Source organism: Pelodiscus sinensis, chromosome 10 (assembly GCF_052426305.1).
Source record: "Pelodiscus sinensis isolate ZL-2025 chromosome 10, ASM5242630v1, whole genome shotgun sequence".
NCBI classification, from domain to species: Eukaryota; Metazoa; Chordata; order Testudines; family Trionychidae; genus Pelodiscus; species Pelodiscus sinensis.
The window spans coordinates 30432824-30454732 of record NC_143061.1 but is presented as its reverse complement, the minus strand read 5'-3'; the positions used below and the strand labels follow the sequence as shown (position 1 = coordinate 30454732).

Sequence of the window (21909 nt, the reverse complement as noted above, 5' to 3'; positions counted from 1 at the left end):
ATGAAAGGAGGAAACTCACTTGGATACAAACAACCGGGGCCTGTATGAAGCCAGGTAGCTGAAGGCAAAATGAGGCTGCAGCCTCTCTCCAAGGCAAGAGTGAGAGAGGAGTTTGGCCCTCAGGAAAAGGAATACCTAGAGGAGAGTGGAGAAGAAACCTGAGAGAAGCAATTTAGTGAGAAGTCCAGGGAAACCACAGCAGTCCAGTTCAGTGTGGGGCAGTGCAGACCTTGGCTGCTTGTTTTGAAGTCCCTGAGATGGAAGGAACCCAAAGATGAGCATGGGCCTAGGTTCCCCTACCAGCCACTGGGAGAGTGGCAGAGGCTGGGCAGTGAATTGGAAGACTGCCTGGGACAGCCAGTACAGAGAGACTTCGGTACATATGCTTGTGCCGCCTCCCCTGCCAAGGGGAAAATTGCAGATGTGGCCAGAGGTCCAAGCCCCAAAAAGGGAGACATTAAATCATGAGACAGACTGAGCACCAGAAAGAAGAGGCATCAGATTGGCAAAGCTAATCCCCAGAGCCACTGGCAGGAGGTGCTCTAGAGGTGAGTAGAGCATGTTGTGATAGTGCTTATTTACATATGCAGGTTCTTCAGGTGCTAAATGATAAATACCATTCTTATGCAGAAGTGACTGAAACAGAAAATGGCCGTACCAGGAATGGAATGTTAATTATACAAGGTTTTTTATTTATGAAAAAAGTAATGTGTAGGTTCTATCGTTACATGGCTGTTCCAAACTATGATCCATGCATTACCAAGTTTCTTCTTGGTGATTCAAATGAAACTTGTGAACCAAAGTTGAGAGAGGATGTGTCCAGATGATCTTTCTGAAGAAGCATTCATCAAGTGAAGAATTTAGAGATTTCTTGTGATGATTCAATTCCTTCATTCAGTTGTGTCTGCTGTGGTTTTGTGTGTGAACCGCTCAAACATCCTTGGCAGCCACGACTGTTGCTCTGCAAAGGGGAAAAGAATTTTCGTAAACTTCGTGTCAGTGCAACAAATTAATTTTGGTATGCAAGATAAACCTAATACAAACTGATACATATATACATACCCATTCTTTACAGAAGTTAGGATCCAAATTCAAAACCCCACACTAAAATGCTGGGTGTTCAGATGAGGCTTTATGACATGAAACTAACTCTGGCCAGGTCTACATTACATCCGGCAGTTCAGCTTAAGGTACATAACCCCAGCTACATAGAATACAAAGATGGAATCTGTCTACCTTTTATCCCTTTCTAGCTCAGGAAAGTTTAGGAGTGTTTAGGGTGTGTGGGGTTTTTTTGTTTGTTTTTTTGTTTTTAAAGAATGGTCCTAATTTGATTTAAAAAATGTAATAATTCCTTAAATATTTACTCATGGTGTTTGTTTTTAATGCAGGCCCATTCTGAAAACCTGTTGTCTTTTGTGAGCAATCCCATCTGGGACAGATATTTGTCTGAAGGGTCAGATCTCAACTCTCAAATGCTTGGGGAGGGAGAATAGGGGAAAAAAATCTTCACTACTATCTTCCTTTTATTTTGTTGATGGCCAGCCTTCTCCTTAGCTAAAATACCCTCCCTAGCATGAGATTTTTTTCCTGTTTCTATGATCTGTTCTTCTGCTCATTGTCACATCCTGTACTTACAGATTCCGCTCCCCCCCTCCCCCCGGCATTCCTTTTCCTGAGTTGACTTTTCTTGAGTTTCAGGCTTTTTGTAAAGCAATTGTTTTAAAAGTCTGTCTGTCCGTGAGTCCATTTGTTCAAGAACTCCTAAACAATAAGAGCTAGGGCCACCAAATTTGGTATAGAGCTTCTTCTTATCCTAATTTACAGCAGGTCAGGCTTTGGTTGTTTTAGGAAAACAGGATGTGCCTGGAATCTGATTGTTTTCCATAACATGGAAAGGAAGGAGTAGTCCTGTGCACCTTAGAGACCTAACAAAAATACATATAGTATGAGGTTTCATGGGCAAAACCCACTTCATCAGATGGAAAGGAAGGGGGTTGATAGAGGGACAGTCATCTTGCAGAATGACCTCTGGGGGCAGTGAGTGCAGGGGACAGTTATACTGCAGAGAAACCATATGGGGGTGGGGAGGGGGCAGAAACAGAGTGGCTATCTGGGGCAAAGGCTATCCATGGTGCCCGCCATTGGCCACAGGTTAATGATCCTCCTGGCCCAAAAACCCAGCCCTCAGCCACAGCACTGTGGGAGAGGGAGAAGCCCTGCTGGCCACTGGCCCTACTGCCACAGCCCACCCTGGGACCCTGTTTTTTATATATAAAAAGCATGAGAGGGCCTATATTGCTATAGAAATGGTCATTGTGCCTTGGTAAATGCAAGAAGGCGGCCTTAGCCCAGATTCCCATGTGTAACTGAAATGTTGATCTAAGTGTACACTTTAGATTGTAATGCTTGCTTTGTTTACTTGTATTACTGTAGTAACCTCTCCTTAACTCTTTGATGCCCATAAGAGCTAACAGGAAGCTTTTGCTAACTCTTAACTGTAATTCATCTAAGAATTTGCATGTTTGCTAGGGATAAATAGAAAACCCAGGGTAATATTTTCAAAAAGGTCTACATCTTATTGAAAGCCAATAGGATTTAGGTGCCCCAGGCACCTAAAAGTAACCAACAGTGCTCCGGATAATCTTTTAAAAATGTGTATTTTATAAGAGATAGTTTGTGGATTTATGTACTCTACCCAAATATTTGACTTCCCTTTTTTGCAGTTACTTTTCCCTTGGCTTAGAACTATAGTAATATATCAAACTCTTGGGAGTAAATATACTACAGATTGACTGACAGTTTCTGGAGCAGGGCCAGAAATAGAAATATAAGTTTGTGTCCAAAAGAGTGGTAGGTGTTTTGCTACTTTTTGGGATCGAGTAGTATCAGCTTTAGTTGCTCCTGCTTATGCATGGAATGAGATTCTCAGCCCTACTCTGGGCCTTTTTATGCCAGAGAAGCCTGTCAGAAAGGCAAACGGGATTTAAAATCTTCTGAAGCTTCGGGGAATTCCTCCCTGGATGCAGACACTGAGGAGCGGCCAGCTGTGTTCCAGAGCCACCTATGTAAGCCCTAATGTAGGGGTTGTGCAGGAGCAGGGCCTCGGCATGTAGGGTGGTGGAAATTCTGAGCAGTGCTGTTACCTATAGACAGCCCAATGGGGCTGCTGCAACTTGCTATTAGTATTATAGTGCCTAGAAGTCCAAGTTATGGACTATGACCTGTTGAGTTGGGCGTCGTACAAACATGAAAATACAAATCACTGTCCCAAAAGGCTTACTTAGATAATCCCTCCTTCTACCCTAGGCTGTCAATTACACAGGAGGCTGCCTTGCCCCAGGTTTCTGGAACACTCCAGAAGCAGGGGTGCAGGGATTGCATAAAGCTGCCTGAGTAGGTCCTCTGGGCTATGAATTCTGTGATGCACCTCAAAGAACACAGTTTCTCCTAGGGCTGAATTTGGTCCTTTGTAATACTCAGGCCTTCTCATCACTCTCCTTCCTCATGGGTCTGATCATCTGCTGCTCAGCCCCTCAGGAAATTCCTTATATTCAGCAATGCATCCTTGAACATGCCCTCGTGATTGATCCAGGTTAGCCATTCTTACCTTCTTTGGGGAGCACAGTGTAGGTTGTTTCCATGCCACCATGGATATGGTCAGTCACATGACAGTGCAGTAACCAGGTGCCAGGGTACTTTGGCAACATTTCTATGGCTTGAAATGTCCCAGGGAAAAGGTCAAAGACATCTGCCCGGTAAACTCCAGTGCGCTTCGAGGGGAAAAGTAACAACAGCAATTATGCCTACACAATGGATAATACAATGTGCTGCCCCGATACAATGGGTTACATTCACCTAAAACTTGCACAGGTGCTTGCTCTCTCAGAAGTTATTCAGTAGTCTTACCAGGACTTGTAATGGGAATAAGATGGCAAAGATTTGGCCCGGGATGTCAGAGACACAAGGTGAGAGAAGTGATACCTTTTGTTGGACCAACTTCTGTTTGTTGAGGGAATCAAGCTTTTGAACTAGCCAGAGCTCTTTCTCCAGGAGGCCAACTCCAGAGCAGTCTCACTTCACAGATCCATTAATTGTATGCTCATCTATCTTCCTTTCAAAATTTCTAACTAAACAAATGTAACTAGAACAACAGTGTGAGGCATGGGGGAAGCACAATCTCATATCATGAGTGTGGCAGTTCGGAGGTGAATTGTGAAAACAGCATGAAACACTTACTTATAATAAATCCCATTAGTAAACATTACCTAGCCTTCTCTGAGGCATCTTGGTATGATCAAATATTAGTTTTATATATAAACACTGTAAATTCAAGTTACAGGACTGTGGTTTAATATTGTAAATCTCATTCTCTCGTAATACTCATGTAAAGAGTGAACACAGTACAAAAAAATTTAAAGGATTTTTACCTTATAATCAAAGCTATGGCCATGGAAATGTGCTGTATGCATGTCTACTTCATTTCCCATTCCCATCAGGTACCAGCTTACTTTATCTCCAACATGCATTGTAAGGCCTTGTAAGTTTCCAAACATTTTTCCATTAATGGCTAGAAGAAGAGGGGGAAAGAGGGAGAAACAAAACACATGTTAAATAACATCAGCAAACAAACATGTTGGGATACAATTCATTATGATCTTGGGGATAAGGATTTCAATTGGGATAACTTTTTATTGGGGGAAAAAATGAGATTGATATAAAATATTCAGTATTTAATGGGACTTAAACATGTGCTTACGTTCTATTTATATGCATATGCTCAAGCGCTGTCCTGATGTTCTTTCCTGTCTCAAGAGTTTGGGCCTAATAACTGGACATTCATTAAAGTTTGAAAAGTCACATAACACACTCAAACAAAGATCACACATTTCAGATGCAAATTTGACAGATTTCAAAGATCCATTGGAATGAAATTAGGATACGTACCGTGCATTTTATTGCTTTCAATAAATTCCTCATCTTCTTTGTCCACATTGTCTGGATTGGTAGAATAAGTTTTGATATTTTCATCCAAGTACCAAGACTCGTTTTCATCAAAAACCATAAAAAGAAGAGCAAGTTCGACTCTCTTTGGTAATAGAAATGTGGGAATATATTGCTTGCGACAGATGACAAGTGTACCTATTAATCCACTATAGATATCCTGAAAACACAAAGGAACAAAATTCTCATGGGAGCCTTATGTAAGCAGAATAGTCTCTAATCTGAATGGAATACTCAGTGTTAATAGCATTACTGACACTGAGTGGCTGTGTCTAGACTGGCAAGTGTTTTCGCAAAAGCATTTGCTTTTGCGGAAAAACTTGCCAGCTGTCTACACTGGCCACTTGAATTTGCGCAAGAACACTGACTATTTAATGTAAGATTGTCAGTGTTCTTGCACAAATACTATGATGCTCCCGCTCAGATATAAGCCCTCTTGTGCAAATGCTTTTGCGCAAGAGGGCCAGTGTAGACAGGTAAAAACTGTTTTGCGCAAAAAAGCCCTAATGGCGAAAATGGAGATCGGGGCTTTCTTGCGCAAAACCACATCTAGATTGGCACGGATGCTTTTCCGCAAAAAGTGCTTTTGCACAAAAGCGTCCGTGCCAATCTAGACGCTCTTTTCCACAAATGCTTTTAACAGAAAAGCTTTTTCCGTCAAAAGCATTTGCGGAAAATCATGCCAGTCTAGACACAGCCAGTGTGTGTTTTTTTTTTTTTTTCTGGGCATTTAGTAATTGACAATTGAACGAGGAAATGTCACAGATAAAGAGGAAGGTTATTCATCTAATCCTAGAGCAGCACAAGGTGAAATACAGAATAAACAGTGGCTGTTTCTTCTCTCCATATATTATAGTTAATGTTATAAAACAGCTTCCATTTTTATCCTGTTTTAACTTGCTTGTCTCTTTCCACAATTCATTAAAGAATTAACATTTTTTTTGTACTTGGTCTCCACTCAAACACATACGCAGTAACTTCTGCTTTCAGAATTTTGCTATTGTGCTCAATTTGCATGTGGAATTATGGCAGTTTTCCATGCAAATGACCAATTACATATATGCACCATTAATTCTCATCAGAATTAATGGAATCCACTCTTTTGCTTTCAAGGATTTTTAAAATGGTTGCTTTAAATATTAGTTTACCTGTACATAATAGCAGAAATGAAATGAAAATACAGGGAACTATGGTTTGTTACAAACCTGTAACTCCTTATGGAATTATGCCCTTTAAAATAATAAGTCTGTCTAAACAGCAGGATCTTTGCTTTTAGCAGAGAAAACAGAAAATGGAAGAGTGCCAAACTCCTTTTCCTTTTCACTGAAAAAGAATTTGTTTCACTACCATTAGAAATGTACCTTAACTTTATCCACAGTTGAGTAATAAACCCAAGGAATACACTCGGGATCTCCTTTCCCAGAACCAGATCGCTCAGGGATTTTCCAGACATATGTTCCTATTTCACCTGGATTAAATAGATATTAATGCATATAAAAGGTTATTCACTTTGCTCACCTCCATAATTTTATTTATTCCAATAAACTGATAGCAAGTGATTCAAAGCATGTTGTCAAGGATTGACCAAAAATTGATCAAGTTGATAGAGTTTCCCCTCCCACCCTTGACAATCAAAATCATGCTTTGCAGGACTTAAACAACCTGGTGCATGATACAACGCATTGCCTTTCAGGAAAAGTTATCATCTACAAAGTTGTCCTGAAACAGATGGTATTTTACTTTACAGACGGTATTTTTGCAGTGAACTTCCTCTTCTTGAGTGCAGCTGTGGCTGAATCATTGTTGTTTCCCTTTTGTAGCTCCCTGAACTCTGGCACTATCCAAATTCCACCACTTCTTAGCAAAATAACTTTACATTCTATGAAGACAACAGAGGCCAAACTAACTTTTGAAATAGATTTGGCCTATCCAGTCTCTAATAAGAGACTTGCCTATACAAAAACTATGACATGTGACTGCAGGATTTGACACTGTATGGCTAAGGCCAAGTCTACACTTAAAAGCTAAGTTGACACAGCTATGTTGCTCAGGTTATGAAAAATCCGCACCACCTAGTGAATAGTTGATCTGTCCTAATCCCTAGCAAAGATAGCACTGGGTTGGTGGCAAAAGTGCTTCTTGGGAGGTGGATTAACTATGACAACAGGAAAACCCTTAACATCACTGTAATGAGTGTCCACACCAGGGCTGGACTAGAGCCTGTCAGCGGCCCAGATCTGGCTGCCAAGCTCTTTCATCTGGCCCTGCCCCCTAACGTGTTGCCCGGGAGTTGCGAGCCCTTTCAAACTATTTCTATTTAAAGGGCTTGTGCCTGCTGGTAAGCAGCTAGACAATGCATTAGCAGCTGTGGGGAAGGTGTGAGCCCTTTAAATAGAAGCAGTTGAAAGGGCTTGCGGTTCCCAAACAATGTGTTAGTGATGGGACTGGGAGCTGCTAGACTTTTCAACTGCTTCTATTTAAAGGGCTTGCACCTTCCAAGCAGCTGCTAAAGTGCAAGCTCTAAGTAGCAGGAGTTGAAAGGACTTGCCCATGCATTGCCTGGGAGCCCTAGGGGAGGCACAAGCCCTTTCAACTCCTGGTATTTAAAGGCTCCGTCCCCTTTTTGCCTGAGGCCCCACACCATCTGGAGTGGCCTACAACCACTTCAAAAATTATTGCCCATCCGTGGTCTACACTAATGTGCTGTAGCCGCTCAGCTGCAACTGTTCACTGTTGCATTTCAAGTGTAGAGGTAGCTTATGATACAGTGCAATAGCTGTAAATGAGCACTGATGACTAATTAACCAATAGTTCTATGAAAATGTTCCTGAAAGCAGTACCAACTTAGTAAAATTGCAGTGGCTGAGCTAAAGAGGTGGCTTTTGTTGTGGTCCCCACCCCATCATTAAATAGCTTTAATCTTGCTGTGAGAACAGTGGTGTAAGACAAGTGATCTGATTACCTGGCTGAGTTATCGCAGCAGTGGAACTGTCCGTTTTCACTCCGTGGGCGTGTATAGAATAAGGTCTGCTGGCCAAATTCTTAAAAACAATTGTAACTTTATCTCCAACTTTTGCATGAAGCAGTGGACCTGTTGGGTTGAAAAGAAAGATGAATCTTTCCTAGCTCAAAAGCTGTAAAGTCAGCTTCTTGTGCTGTGTGAAGATGCAGCTGAAGTGAGCAAGAGGTCTAATACCTAACCCAGGAAAACAGTCCAAAACTGGTGAATTATTCATTATGCAAACATGCAAAGAGTACACTTACTAAACCCAAATTGTGTGCAACTGTAAATGAATTAATTTCTGCTTCTATATCCCTATTTCCATCAGTCATCCTGTAACTGAACCCAACCACCTTGTTACCCTCATTAAAAACGGAGGCAAAGGTAGGTATTGGGCCATGCCTAGGTGATATTTAATCTTCACACTTTCGGAGTTTAGTGGTCCAAACTCCTGTCATCTGAAGAAGTGGTCTGTGCCCACAAAAACTCATGATACCATCTACATGTTTTGTTAGTCTATAAAGTGCTACCAGACCATTTGTTATTTATGCTTTTTTCTTGTTAGTCAAGTTTGTTCTGGAGCCCCTTCCTATGGGTCTTTTTGCCCTGCTTGGAATGCAGGCTTTCAGCCACTTTGACTTAAAGTAATTCCAGGCCTCCTCCCTAGCCTTGATTTTTTTTTTTCTTCCATAATTCCCTTAACTTTTCAGTTTGCCATTTTGAAATCTGACCTTATTTTTGTTTATACTTCCATTTAGTTTAAACCGAATTAACCCTTGATCACTCAGACTAAGGCTGTTCTCTACAAACCATTCATAAGGTTCTCACTACTTCAAGACTAAATCCAAAATGGCATCCCTCTCTTGCTGGTTTGATGACTGTTTGGTGAAGAAGTCTGTTGGCTGTCACATCCAGGAAGAGCTGGAATCCTACCATTCTTTATAGCATTAGTTCTCTAATCTGTATCTGGGAATTTTTTCTTCCATAATGCCACAATTCCTTGAAACATTTATTCCTGTATTTTTTGGTAGAAATGGGCATTTTTAGGGCTTGTGTTCTTTGTATTATGGTCCACTGAGCCCAAACTCTGGCTTTTAAATAGCTAGAGGTGGACATCTAAGGTCTACAATGGCTTTTGTTTTATTGCACCTAAACAGTTGGCCTAATTTTTGAAGGTGCTGAGCATCTCCAGCTCTCATTGAAATCCATATGGGTTTATCTGTCTAACATTAGGCCAGATTTGAAAATAGTGCCGTATACACTTTAAATATATTGCATGAGCAGGTGAGGCCTGTCATTGAGTGGGCTAAGTCATTTTGTGTCGATTACGCTTACAGGAAAGTTCAAGAAATTAAATGTATGTAATAGAATTTTTGATTAATGTGCTTGCAAAAGGGAAGTAAAAGAACAGTTTTAAAATTGTAGGATTTCAACTTCAAACATTATTCATTGTACTGAATAATTACCACACACAGTACATTTGAATCAGAAACTTGCTAAAGCTTCCATTTCTTTTTCCATAACTCATTTGAATTATTTTGTGATTTGTAACAGTAAAAATTTGAATGAGGCGCCAGTTGAAAGACTATTTTAATTTAGCATATTTTTTTATGAACTCTGATCATAATAGTTATGACTTTTTTCTGATGAAAAAAATTATTTAAACTTTTCACCCAGTATATTCTAGCGTAAAAAGTGGTCCATTCAGCTAATTAAGTGGCAGGATTGATTATGCAAAATTGGGTAGCTGTAGGTAATTGAAATATGACTTTATTTTGCACAAACAAACTCATAATAGATGTGTTCATAAACTCTGACTTCTGAAGGTGTTTGCTGTAATCTCACTTATATCTATGTAAACTAAGAGTAATTATGCTCACATACTGATTGTGAGTAGAAGCAGGCCTGATGTTGTTGACTTAGGTCACTGTATTACGATACATGAACTATACATTTCTCTCAGCTCTAAATTCATTATGGCCATACCTAAAATTTCCAGATGCTGATGCTCCTCTGCCCTTTCCTTTGGAGTGCTGAATGTCCTGTCCGTGTATTCCCTATAGACCACTTTCTTGTACTTTGAGCCAATGAACTTTTCTTCTTTATTTAAAAATGGATTTCCAGGGCTAGAGGAAAGAAGACAAAATGAGGAATTCAAAAAAAAGCCTCCTTCTGTGTTCCTACAACATCCTTCACTACTGTGTTGGGGCCTTGTACAGTTAGCCCTAATAAAACTATGAACACAGCTAAATGCTATACTAAATGTATCACTGAACTGGGTATTTCTACTGTCCACATTTTGTTGTTGTGCTGTGTCCCTGGCAGGGGATCCAAACGACAACCACCACAAAGGCTCAGATTCAGCAGAGCAGGTGAGCATTGATTGAAGTCAGTGGACCTAAATGACTTGTGTCCTTTCAAAGCTGGGTTCTTGCCTATGTACCCAGTGAGCTGAGAAGCTAGTCACTTTGTATGGAGTTAGACTGATACACAAGCTGTTCTTGCCAGAAGCATCTTTAGCACTTAAATGACCTCAGCTGTGGATTGCACGCAGACATTAGTGCTGGAAGTAGGGGTGCTGCTGCAGCCTCTGGCTTGAAGTGGGTTTCCATCATGTATAGGTTTTACAGTTCGGTTCAATGGCTCTGAGCACCCCACAATGAGGTGTTCCAACGCTCCCGCAAGCAGAGATAGATGCATCCCTACAGCCCATAATTAGGTGCCTGCGATACCGGAGGAAGTATCCCTGACTGTGGGTCACCATGTTACCCCCATCTTAGCGAGAGAGATTTGCTGGTATTAAAACTGTCTGGTGCTAAGCTCTCTGACACTATTAGCCATCTAAACAAATTCCTCCAGGGCTCTGCCAGCCCTTGGTTTTCTGTGGAGATTAACACTTGGGCTGTGTCTACACTGGCGCAATCTTGCACAAGTAAACTGACATTCTAATATATGAAATCAGGGTTTCTTGCACCAGAAATCTGACTCTCCTGCTCAGGAATAAGCCCTTTTGCACAACTGTTCTTGTGCAAGAGGCCAGTGTAGACAAGCAACATGAATTTCTTGCGCAAGAAAGCCCTATGGTTAAAATGGCCATCAGAGCTTTCTTGCGCAAGAGAACATCTACACTGGCATGGCTGCTCTTGCGCAAAAGCACATGCCAGTGTAGACTCTCTCTTTTGGAAGAGTTTTTGCACAAGAACTCTTCCACAAAAGAGTTTTTGCACAAGATCATGCCAGTGTAGACGTAGTCTTGGTGTACTCCAGGGACTGGGTACCTCAGAAGTGTTTATCCCCCTGTAGTGTCCAGTCCCTTCACAGGACACTCTCACTGATTACCAGGTTTGCTAATATACACACACCAGCTTGTTGGAGTCAACTGAGTAATAGCTCCATTATAACACCACAGCACTGTGCTCTGTTTATACTGAAAGTAAAAAAATAGGTCAACTACAAAGGTTAAGGAATATGCTTCAAATAAAACAAGTATAACACTTCACTAGATAAAAAATTGTGTCCCCTCCCCCAAAGAAGCTAATTGTGTCTAAAGCAAAGTCCATAGTCTAGAACCCCTAGTCAGGTGTTCTAGTCTCTAGTGCTTTGCATACACCATGAACAAGGGGAGGAGAGATTTCCTACAGTGCTTCATTTACAATTGACAGAGATGCTGTCCTCTTAAAATATCCTCAGTGAATGCTTTTCGCAACATTATAATGACCAACTTTCATGAGACACATACAAGATGCTATTTCTGTAGAATGCCATGAAAGCAATAGGCTAAGTGTAGGCTGATTAGGAGTTGCTCACAGAGTAATGCATGCTTTGCCAGCTGGCACCAATTGGCCTTTGACTCTGCTTTGACTCTGTAGGAGGAGTAGAGCTTAGGTGGCATCTTCCATTGGCTAGCTTAGATGGCTCTCCACCACTAGCTTTTGAGGATCTCGTCTTTAGGCACTTATCTTTTCCCATTTATTTCACAGGAAACCAGGATGCCTATTACTCCAATCTTTGTGGTTCCCAGTAATTTTAAAGGTGCCTAAAAGTTAGGCATTGCAATTCTCAATGTCACAATGCCTAAATCCTTTTGTGGATTCAGGGATAGGAAGAAACTGGCAAAGTGCTGCAAGGAGTGAGAATTGCCAGAAAACAGAGTAGTTGACTGAGAAAACAGTGAAATGTGGAGGGGGGGACGGGAGGAACTGAATGGAAATATGAGCAAATTAACAGATGTAAATATAAACAAACTAGCCCATCATATGATGGGGTTTCAGGTCTTTCCTCCACGTTGGTCTTCTCTCCTGAATCTCTGGTCTCTCGCTCCGTCTCTCTTTCTCTCCCCTCCTTGTACTGCCTTCCCCTCTCTCTCTCAGCTCTCCTCCACCTCCTGCCTCTCTGTCTGTCTCTCTTTCTCTTCTCCCCCTCCTGCCTCTCACTCAGGGCACCACAGAGCCCAAACGGTCACTTGTGCCACTTGCTCCCACGCGGCAGCCCAGCTGAGCGCCACGGCGGGAGGCGAAGAGGGGCGGGGTGGTGATGTTCACAGCCACAGGGCAGGACCTGGAGCCGCTGTCATGCCATGTCACCACCCCGCCCCCCCCTTCATCTCCCGCTGTGGTGCTCGGCTGACTTCTGTGCCACTCAGCTGGGCTGCCACAGGGGAGCCCAAACAGCTGCTTGCTCTGCTTGCTCCCCTGCAGCGGCCCGGCTGAGTGGCGCAGAAGTCAGCCGAGCGCCATGGCGGGAGGCGAAGAGGGGCGGGGTGGTGACGTTCAGGGCCCAGGGGCGGAGCCTGGAGCTGCTGTCATGCCACACCTCACCGCTCTGCCCCCCCCCCTTCACCTCCCACCATGGTGCTCGGCTGACTTCTGCATTGCTCAGCTGGGCTGCCACAGGGGAGCAAGCGGCCATTTGGGCTCCCCTGCAGTGGCCCGGCTGAGTGGCGCAGAAGTCAGCCGAGAGCCTTGGCGGGAGGCAATAGTGCCACGCAGAGGGAACAGCCAGCGTTACAGAGTCACAGACATTGGGCTACTATGTATATGATTACATGGTGTATTTCTTTAGCCTACCCTGGAATTGAAAGCTGAATAATGTCAATAGCCAATGAATATCCCAACCGGATGCATAGTCACACAACATCTTATAAACTTTCATAGTGAAACAGATCTGGCTAAGGGATAGCAATTCTCCTTTATAAATATATAGGAAGTAAAGAGAAGGGTAATTCTTAAAATGTTTACTATCTGAACTCTGCATGGAGCCTGGGGCTCTAAGAAAGTAGGTGAGATGTGACATGTAAGTGTTTGTGGCATTCTGTGCTTCAAAGTAGCTCCTTGGATCTCCCATATTCACCACTGTCATATGATTTCATTTGTACACATGCCATATGTATAGGAAAGGTCACGCTCTGCTGAAAACCATTGTTCTGTGAAAATATGCATCTCCATGTGTATGAAGTTGAGATTTTGCTATATGAAGTTGTTGAAATATGTTAAGTTTGGGAATCTTCATTGCTAATACCTTAGTGACAATAAAGGGGGTGATCCATAAGTAGGTGAGTTGTAAACAAGGGATTTTGTACATAAGAGGCACAACACAATGGGATTGCTAAATCCTGTGACTCAAGGCCCAGCAGGACATTCCAGGGCTAGTTTCTTGTCCAGTCCCTCCTCCCTGCCTCATAGATAACCACACACACAAAAGATAGCTTCAGATATGTTGGTGATGGGGTTTGGGGATATTCATTATTACCTTTCCTCATGGAATTGATGCCTCTCCTGTTCCCAGGTCCTGTTTGGAGAATAGTCCCATTCTATTTCCACTGCTGCAATATAATAAGTCTTCTCATGCAAATAGAGCGATGGAGTCCACCAACTGCATTTTTTCACTTTGTATTTCTGTTTCATGCCTCCAGTGTAGTGATCTGTTGTCAGGCACTCCACTTCAAAAACCCCTAGAGGGAGAACAAGCACGGAGGTGAAAAGAAGATCTGCACAGCTAGGAACCCTCAACCTGTGTCATCTATGCATAGGCACAGGAACTAGGAGGAGTGCAGGGGATGCTGCAGCACCTGGGGTCCTAGTTGCCACCCTCACACACTGAGGAGCCCCACTGCCAGCCTCATGTGCTAAGGGCTCTCTTCTGCCACGCCTTAGTCCTGGCTGCCAGTCCTGCATGTCGGGGAGCTCTGATGCTGCCTCTGTTCCAGGAGTCCTGCTGTGCTTTGGTCCTAGCCTCAGCTGGTGGGAGGGGAGGGGGGGGAAAGACAGAGGTTGGATTTCAGCACTCCTACTCTTAAAGCTGTTCCCACGCCACTGCACTTATATCTGTGCTGTATCACCTGTGTTGATTTAGATCAGTGATTCCCAACCTTTTTCCCAGGGAGGAATAACTTTTCATATCCCGAGGAAACCCTACCTATGAAAACATTTGCTTGGCCAGAAAAAGTTGACAGTGGGAAGCGGAATTCAATTACTGCTAAATTTTTTTCAAGAAAATTTGTAAAGAGGTGGGTGGGTGGGTGGGTGTGAGAGAGAGAGAGAGAGAGAGAGAGAGAGCGCTTACATTGTAAGAAAAAGATTTGGGAGTATTTTTCCTGTCTTTTTGTATATCAAATATCCTCCCACTCCCACCTCATTCTCTCTTTCTCTTCTCCTCCTCTTCTTGCTTCTCCCTCTCTCCTCCTCCCCCTCCTGCCTCACACTCGCGGAGCCCAAGTGGCCGCTTGCTCCTGCGTGGCGGCCCGACTGAGTGCTGCAGAAGTCAGCTGAGCACCAGGGCGGGAGGCGAAGGGCATGACAACGCTCCAGGCCCCGCCCAGCATTATTTATTCCATGATTTCTTGCAGAACCCCTGATGACGGTCCACGGAACCCTGGTTGGGAAACGCTGATTTAGATTATATATGCCTTGAAGCACAGATCATAAGCTCTTGTAAGATGCAAGGTGCTTGCCTAATGGTCCTACTCACAGTAGTAAAGTTAAAAGTATAAATGTTGGCAGAACTGAGGCCTCTGATTCTGCTAAACCCCCACCACTCTCAAAAACAGGAAAACAAAGGAAGGTGCCAGTCTGTTTAGCAATCCCCAGGAGAGGAACTGCTCTCCTGGAGTCAAGCAACTTGGGCAACTAAGTAAGAGAATGAATTAAGGGGCCATCTTACTCCACACAAAACAGCTGCACGTGTGGAGGTTCTCCCTCCTTTATCACTAATCCTAGACCAGTGGTTAGTGCTGGTTGCTTAGGATGCGGGAGACCCTGCTTTAGTTTTCCTCCTCTCTTCCAGAGGTCAAGAGGGTGGGGAAGATTTGACCAGGGTCTCTGATCTCTCAGGAACCTACCACTGAACTCTGGGATATTCTGAGGTGGGGCTCTCCCACTTTGTTCTGGTGAAGCTCTTCCCCTATGACAAATAATGAAAGAGTGACTGGAGCAAAGGCACTGGAGCCAGCGTCTCCTCCCTTCCAGGTGAATTTTCTAACTATTGGGCTACAGAGCCATTCTCTCCCCCTCCCTCTCTCTCAGACCCAATGAACATTCCACTGTGGAAAAAATGCCTAATAGTTTGAGATGCCTTCCAGATCTGTCTCTGCATACAACTTAGGCAGTCGAATGCCTATCTTTCTCTGGTTTGTGGATTGCTCTGGGGCTTAGGTGGGAGATACCTGGAGTGAGGAACCAGGTTCCTGCCCAGAGACAGAAACATAGGTACTGAGGGAATTTTTATCCTGAAAACTTAGACACAGAGTGAGCTGAGGAGCCTGCAGGATTTTGCTGATCACAGTGGAACCAAAACTGGAGTTTAGGCATCTAAATAACTCTGTGGATTCAGACCGAAATCTAAAACTGTTCTCAGCTTTACACTGTTCTTCAGTCATCACGTTGTGCAGTAAGCAATGCCCTGAAAAGTCGTGGTCCTCACTTTCATACTGGGGACCACTTTGGTACAGAATCAACTTCTCTTTTTCCAGCAACTCATTGCTTGGTTCAAACCGGCTTGACCCACAAACTAGGCAAAGGGATTCCACTTCCAGCTCTTCTGTACCACTTCATAATATCCCAACATCCTAGACTGGGAGTCAGAAAGACTTGCACATCCATTACCTCCTCCAACCAGGAAGACAAGGAGTGCGAAGAGTTTGGATTCCAGCTGTGTGCTGGCCTGCAGAGCTGAGTTGGTGCAGGGAGAAGTGGAGATAGCAATGTTCTCCTGGTCATGGCCAATATAGAACAGGGAAAGACTTTTGTCTGCTTGAAGTATGAGTCTTTCCTTATGCTGCTTCTGGGAAGCAAAGCTTATACAAACCTTTCCACAGGGCATACTGTAAAAACACACTAGTGCAAAAATCTGTCACTTTGCAAAACTCTGGGAGGGCTCCACTGGCTACTAGTGGTTCATCATAGGAAAACTACTGCCATGAAATTAACAATTAATTTCCCACTCTAAGCCTTTATCAGAGGCAATAACACAAAGACCTGAGTGTCTGTAGTAAAGGGGAAGAACAGAAAGGATAGTTATTATTTACCTTCAGAATCAGGCTTCATAATGGCTGTAAGAGAGGTGTGTGGAAACAGGTTTGTGGTGTCCCTTCTTGTTCCTTTAGTTAGCAAAGTATTTTCTGAGAAGTATATCCCATGGATGTCAACCTCTGATCCCAAGCCAATCAAATGCCAAGAAACAGTGTTGCCTGTACACATCTCAAGGCCAGGCTGGTTTCCATACATATATCCATTAATCGCTGCAGGAAAGTTGTAAAAGTAAAAAATGTTCCGATTAGTGCATGTAACACTTTCTCTGTTGTATTATGTGGTTTCCTTGTCTGACAAATGTATCATTAATGTCCTCTTAAATTGCGTAACTTAGATTGATGGCCTGGAGTAGTGTAAACTAGGCCTGAGACACTGAACAACTGTCAGCTGGGGTTAAATTGTGAAGTAGTGACCTAAAGTGTTTGAAGATGGTTTACTTTATACTGTGCATTAGGGGAGTTGTAGACTACAATGGAGTACAAACACATACTCCAACTGTAACTTAAGTGACCCTTATCAGCCATGCAGTAGATACATTAAAAAGCAATTAATCCTCCAAGAATGCTTAATATTCAGTTTGCATTAATTAGTATGCAATAATATTCTTCCTATTCAGTTACACTTTACCAATTATGATCTTGTCTCCTTCTGCAATTTGCTAGGGAGACATTTTAAATAATATTTATACACAGTTGTAGAGCAAAGAGCTTTTTACTGGTACAGTAATTCCTTTAAAAGGGTTGAACCACAGTATCAAAATGAGCTCAATGCAGCCTCTAACTTTCTATATAGAAACATGTAAAATTGTAATTCTGCAAACACTATAATTTACTTGAACTGAGATTAAGGTGTGTGAGAGATTGACAACATACTGAATGACATATTTGCCTATTTAGTTATAATAAAGTTATGACCTTACAGTGCATCTTGTTGGACTCCTGGAAATCCTCATCTTCCTTGTCAATGTCATCAGAATTTATTAGAAACATCAAAATGTTGTCATCCAAGTACCAGCTCAGATTCTCATCAAACACTGTAGCTAGTAGGAAAAACTCCTTGTCTACATTTTTCTGTGGATAAGAACCAGCACAAATAAAAATATAAATGCATAAATTGAAGGATAGCTTATGGCTTCTATTTGTAAATTACTTTGTGAATATAACTTACCACAAAGGAGGCATGCATAAATAGAGCCCTGCAAGATACAAAATTTGTATCTGCATCCATATTGGCAAAAATGAGCCACACATATCCACATCCATATCTGCGGATGCAGATACTGGTGGATATAAAGCAGATAGCTGTGAATTTGCAAGGCTCTATACATAAAGATGGATGGACAGATCAAAACTTTTGTCTGAGGAATTCAATACTCTCACTTCAGTACCCACTCTGTAGCTATCCACACTCTCCTGCCAGAATGTCTGATTACTGACTGGTAGGGACCATTTCCATCGGCGTGGGAAGTAAGGATACAGTAGGTGCTGCAGCACCCTCTAGATTTTGTGCCCTTTGCCAGGTCCCAGCTATTAGCCCACACCTGGGAGCCCCACTGTCACCTGTGGTCTGGGCTGATACCTTCAGAGGCTCCTGCCTGCCTGCTGCCTCTGGAGGTTCCAGACACAGGTCCTGCAAGCTCTGCTGTAGGCCCTGGGGCTCCAACCATTGCCCCCATACCCAGGGCTCTGCAGCTGCTCTCAGCTGTATCACTAGCCTAGGGCAGTGAGGGGTACAGCCGGGGTAAGGTGAGGAAGAGAGGATGCAGCTCATCATCCTCACCCTAAATATTGTTCCAGCACCACTGACCGACCACCTCTAGCTATGAGGAAACCTCAGTATCTACTTAGCCATTCAGGTCGCGGGCCTCTCTACTGAGATTTGCCAGCCAGGATGTCACTTGGTACCTCTAATGGTGGTGACTTTATGATGTGCACGTCAGCCCATCAGGAACGGAATTAGAACCCTCATTACACACTGTCCAACAAGCACCCATTAAACAGTGATAACCTTTGGTCACTGCTTCCCATGATCTAGAATTAGCCCATTCCTCATTCTCTGCTGAGTAATCCCACCACCACACACACACCAAAACCATTCTCCTACCTCCACACAAAAGTGGTTTTTAGCCTGGCAAGTTTTTAAAGACACAGTTCAGGAAGGGTGAGAGTGATGTAAACACTTTTTCTCCTCGATTTACCTGTTTCCCAGAGGGAAGCAGAGTTCCTTTCCTGCATACTAAGAGAGGGCCCACAAGGCCAGAGTTGGTGTCTTTGACTGAATCCGCAGCTGAATAGTAAAGCCAAGTTAAGCAATCTGGATCTTCCTGGGTGGGGCCCACATCTTCTGACACCTTCCACTCATATGTAAATGTAGAGCCAGGACTCACTTGGGAAGCAGGAGCTGCAGTGCCTGTTATAAGATCCAGCATTAAAAATCTAGCTCAATAGCTAAGCTGGTCATAAACGCAATTACTTTGATCACAAATGCATCAAAATATCCAACTGCTTGTTCCCCTACTCCTCTGGGACTTGCAGGAGTCGCCTGGTTTCCATATTTACCTCCGGAGATGGTATGGTACATGGCACCCTCATTGCCCTTGCTGTAGCTCACACCATGAGGCTGAATGCTGAACGAGTGGCTGCCATTGTTCTTGAAGGTCACCCTGACGATGTCGCCCACTTCTGCCTTGATGACAGGTCCTAGTAAAGAGCGCAGACTTTAATGGACAGACTGTCGTGATCCAGGTAGAGCATAAAGCCAAGGGACTGAGGAAGGGTGTGTGGAAGACAAAATCTTTTCCCTCCTTGAACCCTTTGACAAACTCACTTTGCCAGTGGGTTCAGATCAGGGTGCTTTGGGATCTAGAGCTGTAGTGGGTAAGAGGCCTGCAGCTGTGCCTCGCTGGAGTCCAGCACAAGCAGTAGGGTTCTAGGTTTCATGAAGGGAGAAGCTATGGACATGATGGTTGTGTGAGGCAGAGAGAGGCAACAGAGGGAGGGAAAGGAAGGCAGAGGCTTGGAAATGGAAGGAGGATAGGTACAGTGACTAGAAGGGTTGTGGAGACTTCTCTTCAACTACCATAGCCCAAGAAGGTACAGGGAATGACAAGGTAGAATCCTCTCTTTTCCATTTAATTCCAAGCAGATGTAATTCTTCCTTGGCTACAGCACATGTCACCCCAGCCCTATAATCCTTTTGCTGCCAGAGCACATCCTCTCTCTTCCAGGTATCCTGCCCAGCATAGACACAAGCTCCAGATCTACTGCTACCTCCCCCATTTAGTTCATGTATTTCTTCACTTACCCCTCAACAGCAGTAACCCAGTCAATGAAAGCACCACCTAGCCTCCATCCATTTGCTCCATGGCAGATCCCATGCACCACTTCCCTGGTTGTTCATGGAGCCAATTTAACCCTCTCAGTGCTGATATAAATTGTCACTTCTACCCTTCACCCATATTAAGCCTGTAGCGTTTATAAAGCTCTGCCAGTCAAACCAGTCATATTTAAGGGGCTTTCAAATGCTGCAGGCTCAGAGAGGTAATGAACTCCTTCAGCTTTGCCTTACATTGTTTTAAAGGGTCTCACCTAAAAGTCCAAGATGTTCTTCCTCAGGGAGCCTTTTCTTCTTCTTTGTGAAGGTGTCATCTGTGTACTCCTTATAAACTGCTTTTTTATAAGAGCCACCAATTCTTTTTTCATTTTGTTCAAAAAATGTCTGAGATTCACTGGGCAGAAGAAATTTGACAGAAAAAAAACAACTTTAATAATCACAGCAATGCTCTGCTCTTAGTGCTTTCATCAGTAGGTCTCAAAGGGCTTTATAAAGGAGCTCAGTACCATTTCTATCTCACAGCTGGGGAAAATGAGGCACAGGGAGGTAGGGTGACTTGCCCCAGGTTACCCAGCAGGCCAGGAGCAGAAATAGGAATAGAACTCAGGTCTTCTGAGTCCCCCCTGTAGTGCTCTACCTCCAAGGTCACAGTATAGCCAGATAAAGCAATAAAAGGAATTGTGGGCAGAGAGGGCCAACAGCTTCTGGAAGCAAGGTGTGTGGGGGGCCAGCTCTGCACCCCAGAAGGGACAAGGCCTTGGATGGAAGGGGTGGTTCCAGGGCAGCCAGCCCTAAGCCAGTGGCAATTTAAAGGGGGTAGGGGCTCCAGTCATTGCCTCTGCAGCCACTGCTTTTATTCACTAGGCCTCAGGGCAACTGACCCCGTTGCCCCCATCCCCATCAGTGGCCCTGATCATAGGGGATGCAGAAAAAGCCTAGCAGGCCTATACATTAAGTTCTCCATAGCATGTCTCTTTTATGAGATCCTGCCTTGTTACTCTAATGCACAACGTGTATTAGAAGATCCACGAATAATAGTTTCTGGCCAAAGCTTTGAAATCTATATTCTGGTTTTAGGAAAAAGATATTGTAATTAAGAGTTATACAGGAACACAAAGAGAAAGAAAACAAAAACAATCAAACAGTTTGCAGATTGCATGAAAGCTTACTTTCTGATTAAAAAAAATTATCTTTTTCATTCAATGATTTCACAGCTATTAATTAAGCCTCAGCCCAAGGAGAGAACAAAATGGCATTAAACCCATTTGATAGATGAAGAATAGAGATGTTAAATGACTCAAGTAGGTCTTAATTAGCAAAATCAGATATAGAAGTAGGGCTAGATTCTCAGCTGGTATCTTATCTTCTGACTTCAATAGACTTATGACAATTTACACCAGCTGAGGATCTGGCCGCCTTTTCCCTTCTCTTACTCCTTTATACTGATGGATGGAACCCTGATGTTGTCAATATATGGTAATACAACATTTTAATGTGGTAGTTAATAGTACAATGAAACTCACTTCAAGGTCTCAAGGGAAGTAACAAGCATAATTCTTGGGGGCTATATCTTGCAATCAGTGTTTAAGAAGCACTGAAAACAAGGGGGATTTTTCCTTTAAAATTAGTGGCACATTATGGCTATGTATATTTAGCATGTTCTAAATCTTTTGCAGTAAACAAAGCCTGTTCACTTATAATCTAATATAACTTTTTTTAAAAAAAATTTAAGGCATATTTACCTGTCAATAATTAGTTGTTGTCCTGTAAAATGGTTTACTGCAGATGGACCATAGTTCCAGATAATTTCTTCAGCTGCAATGTAGTAATGTCTTATATTTGTATACTCATTGTGATCTGTTGTAGGTTTTTTACAGTCCTTTACTTCAAAAATGACCTGCATTCCACCTGGAGGAGAGGGGGGGGGGGGGGAAAAGGGAGATGAAATGTACCCTAAAAAGAGATGGAGGGGATCTGTGAACCCTGTTTTTTCTTCTCTCATTTATAATTATTTGTTTCCTTCTCCTGAGGCTCATTGTTGCCCCA

The 21909-nt window shown here is 43.1% G+C and overlaps 1 protein-coding gene across 2 annotated transcripts in view; it reads right to left on the bottom strand.

The window, feature by feature from the left end:
- Positions 1–666: 666 nt before the first annotated feature.
- CP (ceruloplasmin) overlaps positions 667–21909 on the bottom strand; it is a 36458-nt gene continuing 15215 nt past the window's right edge. The window contains exons 6-19 of one of the 2 annotated variants that reach the window (XM_075937696.2): positions 21606–21771; positions 20118–20257; positions 19089–19229; positions 18728–18939; positions 17450–17600; positions 16527–16739; positions 13754–13955; positions 9992–10131; positions 7967–8095; positions 6366–6472; positions 4948–5164; positions 4431–4570; positions 3611–3773; positions 667–961 (exon numbers count right to left, since the gene is read on the bottom strand). In XM_075937696.2, the coding sequence (XP_075793811.2) occupies positions 891–961; positions 3611–3773; positions 4431–4570; positions 4948–5164; positions 6366–6472; positions 7967–8095; positions 9992–10131; positions 13754–13955; positions 16527–16739; positions 17450–17600; positions 18728–18939; positions 19089–19229; positions 20118–20257; positions 21606–21771 (2192 nt within the window). In that variant the 3' untranslated portion in view covers positions 667–890. Of the gene's footprint in view, positions 962–3596; positions 3774–4430; positions 4571–4947; positions 5165–6365; positions 6473–7966; positions 8096–9991; positions 10132–13753; positions 13956–16526; positions 16740–17449; positions 17601–18727; positions 18940–19088; positions 19230–20117; positions 20258–21605; positions 21772–21909 lie in introns of those variants that run through there. The other variant, XM_075937697.2, reaches the window with a different exon arrangement.